This window comes from Petaurus breviceps, unplaced genomic scaffold, assembly GCF_028583685.1.
Source record: "Petaurus breviceps papuanus isolate PSGF00001 unplaced genomic scaffold, PetGlider_PUasm1.0 551, whole genome shotgun sequence".
Lineage (NCBI taxonomy): Eukaryota > Metazoa > Chordata > Mammalia > Diprotodontia > Petauridae > Petaurus > Petaurus breviceps.
The window spans coordinates 39,494,734-39,503,223 of NW_027186372.1; the positions used below are offsets into that span (position 1 = coordinate 39,494,734).

At 38.0% G+C, this 8,490-nt stretch overlaps 1 protein-coding gene across 1 annotated transcript; it reads left to right on the forward strand.

Annotated features, from left to right (window-relative positions):
• The first annotated feature begins 5,336 nt into the window (after window positions 1–5,336).
• On the forward strand, window positions 5,337–5,930 carry LOC138172585 (large ribosomal subunit protein eL21-like). The gene has a single exon (XM_069102294.1). The coding sequence runs from the start codon at window positions 5,400–5,402 to the stop codon at window positions 5,880–5,882; it is 483 nt and encodes a 160-aa protein (XP_068958395.1). The 5' UTR covers window positions 5,337–5,399; the 3' UTR covers window positions 5,883–5,930.
• The last annotated feature ends 2,560 nt before the right edge of the window (window positions 5,931–8,490 follow it).

Below are 8,490 nucleotides of genomic sequence, written 5' to 3' on the forward strand. Positions count from 1 at the left end.
CAGGAGAGTAGGGGAATACGAGGATGGGATCTTCCTGCCTAAAACACATACACCAGAAAAGTTTTCCATAATCATATTTAATACCAGCCTATGTTAATTTTAGACTGGTCTATTCAGGCCATAATGAGATCTGTCAAAAGCAAGTCATCTCATTGTAACCAAAATATGAATAGACATTCACATTAACTGGAATATAGCAGATAGATATTGCTATTAAAGGAGAAGTAAAAAAAGGTGACAGGGATGTCCCATTTCTTCCTGAGCTCTGGTCACTTTTCATTTTAATGTGATTATGGGCCATTTGGCACTTTAATCAGTGTGCTCTATCACATGCCGAGAACACTTAGCCCCAGAGAGAAGACAACATGCTAGCATTTGTTTTCTCCTCATGTCTAAGGGATCACTGTCAATGCAATCTTCCAGAGGCAAACAGGTATGTCAAGAAAAGACCTATTAGCCAGGTCTCTTCCAATAAAAGGCTATATAACAAAAAAAAAAAAAAAGGAAAAAAAAACACTTTTAAAAACAGTCATTATTAATTGACTGGGCAACATCAACATATTTTATTATATTGATAGATCCATTTTACCATATCATCTGCCTCCTTTAAAGATGATCATTTATCCATGGAAAATCTATTTATAGTAGCTAGTTAAGACAATCCATTTCTAACATTAAATTTGCTATGTCAGCACTGCTTGTGTGAGTGTTCCAAATAGCCCATGATTGTTTATGACCTTCTTGAAAAAGGATATCCTTGAAGAAAATGAAGGATCATAATACTTGTTTGTCTTTCACTCTTAAAGAGGGCCATGATATCAGGAGGATGATGCCATGACTTGCAAGGGAATTGGATTTAAGTGAGGGAGGGCTGTGCAAAGTCACCAGCCTCACTCTTTCCTCCAGAGCTATGTGGCTCCAGTAGTAAGATCTTTATCAGGACAACTGGAGATGGCTCCAGATGCAGTGGGAGACCTTGGTCTTTTTACATTAAGGTCTTTCCTACTTCTCAGTTTGACTGAAGTAATGTCTATTCAGTGATTAAGGCTAGGTAAGAAGTGAGGTAAAGAATGACCTCTTTTACCTAGTCAAAAAAAACAATCTGGGAGGGAAAGACAAACCCTTTGGCAAGGCTTTCTTGCCAAAACAGAAACTGATGGAATCTTAATAAAGCTGCCCCCAGCCCCAATATTTTAACTTCATTATAGGCCTGGACCAACCGAACAGCAGGCCCGCTGTACCTACCTAAGCCCCCATGACCAACCCCGACAATGTCCTAACTTCTTTATATAAACCTCACTGCTTACTGGAACAACAGGTGTGTCCCACAGAAACAGGTGTGCTCTTGTACTCAACCACAATCACATCACCCATCTAACCCAATAAAGGACCATAATACCTAACTATGCATCTTGACCAGACAGGATCACAATAGCTAACCTACTGGAGGGCAGCATGACCAGAAAATTTAACCACCAAATCATAAACGAGACCCCTCCTCCATTACCTAATCCTTTAACAAACCCCTCCTGCCTTTTTAATATTCATGATTTCTGTTATGTAATTGCATCTTTACCCTATAAAATTCCATCTTGCTTTCTCTGAAGTTGCTGATTCCTCTTGAAATTTAGCCTGCTTCATGAAAGGTGTCAATCTCAGTAAATACCTATACTTGGATTAGAGGTGGTCTGATTGAATTCTTTGAGACAATTCCACCACAACACATCAAACCCCAACAGTTTTCAGGTGGGCAAAACCCCCACCACAATAAAACAATTGCTATCTACATTCACTTTGGTCCATCAGGGCCCAAACAAGCATCAAGTGAGGCTTGGCCTGGGACCTATTGTTGGCCAATCAATGGAGGCCGAGTGATTTGGGTTTAAGATATAGTTCTTAAGAAAGAAATCGAGTCCATAAACCACAAGATATCTTGCAAGGTTTCAGTAATCAAAATTTACATTCCTTTGTGCAGAGCACGCACAGATAAGAGTATGGTACCCTATGTGGACAGAGGGAGAGGAGAGAGGGGAAAAAATGGAAGGAAGTACAGAGATGAAAGGAAGGAAGGGAGATAGAGGAGAGAGAAAGGGAGGGAGTTGTATTGCCCAAATGGAACTGGTTAGTTGAGTCTCTAATAGGGTAGCTCCCACCACTTACAGGTTGTTGTTTGTCATTCATTCTCAAAGAGTACCATGACATCAAGAAGGTGATGACATGACCTGAAAGTGAAAGGGATCTAAGTGAGGGAGGATGGTGCAAAATTGCCAGCCTCAGTCTCTACTTTGGAGTTGAGTCCAGTGGAAAGATATAGATCAGGGTGACTGGAAATGGCCCACTAATGCTCAACATTTTACACATAAAATCATAGATTTAGAGGTGGATGAGACCTTAGAAGTCAAGTTCAACTCCACTATTAAAGATGGGGAAATAAGTCAAACTGGTTAAATGACTTGTATTGCCACATAAGTAGTAATGATCCACCAGTATTCAAATTCAAATTCAAATCTATCTGACTCCAAGTTCAGTATATCTGTTATACTTTTCTGCCTCATTCATTTCCATAGAATAATCTAAACATATCTACTCTTCAGAATGTCACAACCTATCAACTTCCACACTTGATTTTGAAGGAGTTTATAAATTTAAGGTAGATATTGGAAAAGATGGAATGAGGAGCATCAACAGAAGGGACAATTTAGAAGAAGGCAATTACCTGAAAATATCTACAAGCAAAGCCTCAAAGAAAAATGCAGAAAAGAAAAACACAAGACCAACAAGAATTTCTAGAAAAATCTAATGGAGCAATAAAAAGAGGGGGAAATTATTTTAAAATTAAAAAAAAAAGATTAGTAAAGCGGGAAAATGGAAAAAGAAATGAGAGCAATGCAAGAAAATTGTGAAAACAGAGCTAATATCTTGGTAAAAGAGCACAAAATTACTTTAAAAAATAACTCTGAAAAATATGAATCAGCCAAGAGGAAGGTAATGAGTCTCTGAGAAATCAATGATTATAAAACAAATTCAAAAGACTGAAAAAAAATAGAAGAAAATGTGAACTATCTTACAGGAAAAAAAAATAACCTGGAACATATTTTGTTATTGATCTCTCAGCTTTTGTTCCAAAGACTCTTTATTTGTAGGGATTCAACATTTTACAAAATTTGACCATCAAAACTCTTAAAAATATTTTAAAGTAAGTGACTTAATTTTAAAAATTTAATGTTTTAAATATTCAACCTAATGTTCATCTTTCTTAGTACCACATTGATACTTCTAATTTCTGACAATTTCATTCTTAATATTTTATTTTAAATGTTTTATATTGAATTATTCTGGAGATTCTTTTTATCTTCCATTATCTTTCTTTTTTTCTTTGCAAAATCCTATTTTAATGGGAGACTTGCAGTTCATTTTTCTTCATAGCATATTTTTTAATGAGTTATAGTGTCTTTTTGACGTTCTACTTATGTTTCTAAGTCTTTCTGTTAAGATTGTCTTTTAAAGAATTGGAAATAAAGGGGATGCCCATCAACTGGGGAATGGATAATAAGTTGGGGTATATGAATGTAATAGAATACTACTGTGCTATAAGAAATGAAGACCATGGGGTGGCTAGGTGGTGCAGTGAAGACAGCACCAGCCCTAGAGTCAGGAGGAACTGAGTTCAAATTTGGCCTCAGACACTTAGCACGAAAACTAGCCTGTGACCTTGGGCAAGTCATCTAACCCCAACTGCCCTCCAAAAAGAAAAAAAAAAGAAATTAATAGTGGTGCAGAGCCAAGATGGTGGAGTAAAGGCAGGAATTTTCTCAAGCTCCCACTCCAACCACCTCCAATATTTGTAAAAAAAAAAATTATTTTAAATAAGTTATAGAGCTACAGAACCCACAAAGAGACAGACAGAAATGAATCTCCCACTGAAGGCAGCCTGTCAGGTAAACAGGAAGGGGTCTATCTCACCAAGCTTGGAGCCAAGCACAGTCCCCCATGAGCTGCATGGGCCCAGATCTGGAATGGCCCCAACCCATGGCCCAAACTGGCTAGAGCAGACTTCAGGAGAGTGAATCACCAGCACCTGTGGCAGTTTGCAGACTTCTCAACCCTTAAATGCCAAAGAGAAAGTAAAAGGTCAGAAGAGAACATTGTTGGAACTGTTTGAGAGAAGAGTATTGTCTAACCCCTGCCCCCTGAGCAGCAGAGGTGGCAGCAGTTACAGCTTCTGCTGTATGGCTGCCTCCAGAGCTGCTGGCCGGCCAATCATAGGGTACAAGCAACCATTCAGAGGGTAATCGTTCTTGCTTTGACCTACTTAGATCTGGATCACAGTCTTGGGTGGTGGTTCTGGGGTGAGGAAAAATAGTGTGCCAGAACTTGTGGTGTCTGTGGAGAGGGTGACCTCCTCATAGCTCGGACAACAGCTCTGGCAGCAGCTGCAAAAAAACCAGCAATTTGGGACTTAGCTCTCTCTACTCTGGAAGGAGAGGTCTACCATGGCAAAGAGTTCAAAAGTAATTGACTGGCAATATAAGCAAACAGACGAAGTGCAATCAGACCATAAAGACATTTTGGGGGAACAAAAAGGATAAAAACATGGTACCAGAAGAAGACAACAAAGTCAAAACTCCTGCATCAAAAGCTTCTAAGAAAAATATGCTGTGTAACCTTGAGCAAGTTACTTAACCCCGATTGCTTAAAAAAAAAAAAAATATGAACTGATCACAGGCTATGGAGGAGTTCAAGAAGGATTTTGAAAATCAAGTAAGAGGGGGTGGCCAGGTAGCACGGCAAGGGAGAGCACCGGCCCCAGTTTCAGGATGACCTGGGGATTGAATTTGGGCTCAGACACTTAGCACCCCCCAAAAACACCTGACCGTGTAACCTTGAGCAAGTTACTTAACCCCAATTGCTTAAAAAAAAAGAAAAAAGAAAAAAATCAAGTGAGAGAAGTGGAGGAAAAATTGGAAAAAAAGAAATGAGAATGACATGAGAAAATAATGAAAAACATGACAACAGCATAACTGAAGAAAATAACACCTTAAAAAATAGACTAAATCAAATGTCAAAAGAGGTCCAAAAAGCCAATGAGGAGAAGAATGCCTTAAAAAACTGAATTGCCCAGATGGAAAAGGAATTTCAAAAACTCACTGAAGAGAATGATTCCTTCAAAATTAGATTGGAGCAAATGGAAGCTAATTGCTTTATGAGAAATCAAGGTAATATAAAACAGATCCAAACAAATGTAAAAATTGAAGGCAATGTGAAACATCTCATTGGAAAAACCACTGACCTGGAAAATAGATCCAGGAGAGATAATTTAAAAAGTATTTGACTACGGGGCTCGAGCCGCTCCTGCTTTGTAGTGTGTTATTTCCTTCCCAGGGAAGTGAGTTGCCAAAATGACGAGCACAAAAGGAAAAAGGAGAGGGACACAATACATGTTTTCTAGGCTCTTTCGAAAACATGGTGCTGTCCCTTTGGCTACTTATATGCGAATATACAAGAAAGGTGATTTTGTAGATATCAAGGGTATGGGCACAGTTCAGCAAGGAATGCCCCACAAATGTTATCATGGCAAGACTGGATGGGTCTATAATGTTATTCAGCATGCTGTAGGCATTGTTGTAAACAAACAGGTTAAGGGCAAGATTCTAGCCAAAAGAATTAATGTGCGTATTGAGCATATTAAGCATTCCAAGCGCAGAGATAGCTTCCTGAAGCAGGTAAAGGAAAATGATCAGAAGAAGAAGGAAGCCAAAGAAAAAGGCACTTGGGTTCCACTGAAACGCCAGCCTGCTCCACCCAGAGAAGCACACTTTGTGAGAACCAATGACAAGGAACCTGAGCTGTTGGAACCAATCCCCTATGAATTCATGGCATAAGTGACTAAAAAAAGAACAATTAAAAAATCTTGGATTATGAAAAAAAAATTATTTGACTACTTGAAAGCCATGATAAAAAAAAAGAGACTAAAAATCATCCTTCAAGAAATTTTCAAGGAAAATTGCCCTGATATTGTAGAACAAGAGGGCAAAATAGAAATTGAAAGAATTCACCAATCCCCTTTTGAAAAAGGTACAAAAATAAAACTCCTAGGTATATTATACCAAATTCCAGAGCTCCCAGATCAAGGAGAAAATATTACAAACAGTCAGGAAGAAACAATTTGAGTATTGTGGAAACACAATCAGGATAACACAAGATTTAGCAGCTTCTACATTAAGAGATCAAAGGGCTTGTAATATGAAATTCCAGAGATAAAAAGAGCTAGGATTAAAACCAAGAATCACCTACCCATCAAAACTGAGCATAATGCTTCAGGGGGAAATGTGGTCATTCAATGAAACAGAGGACTTTCAAGCATTCTTGATGAAAAGCCAGAGTTAAACAGAAAATTTGATTTTCAAATACAAGAAGCAAGAAAAGAATAAGAAGGTAAACAGGAAAAAGAAATCATAAGGAATTTATTAAAGTTGAACTATTTACATTCCTACATGGAAAAATGATAATTGTAACTCATGAGACTTTTCTCAGTATGAGGATAGTTGAAGGGAATATATATGAATTTATGTGTGTATGTATGTATATGAGGGTGTATAGCGTATATAAATATATATGTGAGTCCATGTATATGTGTATGCATGTATACATACACAAAGGGCATAGGATGAGTTTAATATGAAGGGATGATATCTAAAAAAAATAAAATCAAGAGGTGATAGAAGAATATATTGGGAGAAGGAGAAAGGGAATGATAGAATAGGATAAGTTATTTCTTATAAAACAGGGCAAGAGAAAACTGTTACAGTGGAAGGGAAGAGTAGGAAGGTGAAAGGGAATCGGTCAACCTTACTCTCATTGAATTTAGCTTAAGGAAGGAATAACATACATACTCAAGACACCCAATTGGGAATCTTACCTTACAGGAAAGTAGGTGGGAAGGGGCTAAGAGGGGGGATAATAGAAGGGAGGGCAGATTGGGGGAGAGGATAGTTAGAAGCAAACACCTTTGAAAAGGGACAGGGTCAAAGGAGAAAATGGAATTAGTGGAGGGCGGGATAGGATGGAGGGAAATTCAGTTAGTCTTTCACAATATAACTACTGCAGAAACGTTTTGTGTAACTACACATATACAACCTATATTGAATTGCATGTCCTCCAAGTGGGTGTGTTTGACGAAGGAAGAAGGGAAAGAATCTGGAATGTTTTCAAAACAAATGTTAAAAAAAATTTTGTTTTTTACATGCAACTGGGAAATGAGATATACAGGCACTGGGGTATATAAATCCTTCTTGCCCTTCTAGAAAGTAAGGGGCAGGATAGGGGAGAATATAATAGAGAACAGATTGGGAGGAATATTCAGTAGACTCACTATCTTGGAGTGGGGTAGGGGAAAGACAGGGAGAAAATTTGTAGCAATATCTTGTGGAAATGAATGTTTAAAAATAAAAACAAATAAATAAATTGAGAAAAAAAGAAATGAATTGCAGACAAACGTCCTAATGACGTGGAAAGACAACATAAATTGATGCTGAGTGAGTGGAGCAAAACCAGTAGAACTTTGTACACAAGTACAGATACATTGTATCTCTGATGACTAACTTTGATAGACTGGGCTCATCTCAGCAATGCAAGGCTATAAGACAACTCCAAAAGACTCATGATGGAAATGGAAGTGTGTATCCAGAGAAAGAGCTACAGAGTCTGAATGCAGATGGAAGCAAACTACTTGCTCTCTCTCTGTTTTGTTTTACTTTGTTTTATTTTGTGTCTTCTTTCTCATTGTTTGTTCCATTACTTATAATTCTTTACAGCTTGACTAATGTTTAATGTGAAGGTATTTATAAAACCTTTATCAGATTTCATGCCGCTGAGGGGTAAGAGAGGGAAGGAGAGGCAGGTGGAGAAAATATGGAACTCAAAAGTTTATGGAACTGAATGTTGTAAACAAAAATTAAATAAATAATAATAATTAAAATATTGTCTGCCTTTAAGTTTCCATTCATTGTTTTTGCTCTGACCTTTCCTAATTTAGCCTTTCTCTTTTATTCCCAATATCTTCTCTATTTTCTTGCCTTACTCATCAATTTCTCCCCTTTTCCCTGCTACATAGACCCTCTCCCACAAGGTGTCCCCTGACTCCTCTGTTTGGATCTTGAGTTCCTGCCCAAAGTAATCTCCAAGGAGGGAGAAATGACACTAGCTGAGCTTTTAATCCCTTTCTAAAAGGAGTAGAGGGGGGAAATTTTAAAAATAGAAGGAGTGGAGGTTGTTTCCAGGCAAGATAGATATGTGCTGTGGTATAGTCTACACTCCCTTCACCTCAGCTTGTCTCCTTTTCACTACTGTGCTGGGTACAATCAAAACTTACCACTTGTTCTTTGGAATGTTTATGGGGGTTGGGTAGGGGAGACAAAATGAGGAAATTATTTTCAGGCAAGCACTGACATAGTGAGTTCTGAGCAAGGATTCTAATAACCAGATTTTAAA

Excerpts from the sequence above, each read along its gene's own strand:
- LOC138172585 (XM_069102294.1), top strand. The coding sequence starts at position 5,400 with ATGACGAGCACAAAAGGAAAAAGGAGAGGGACACAATACATGTTTTCT.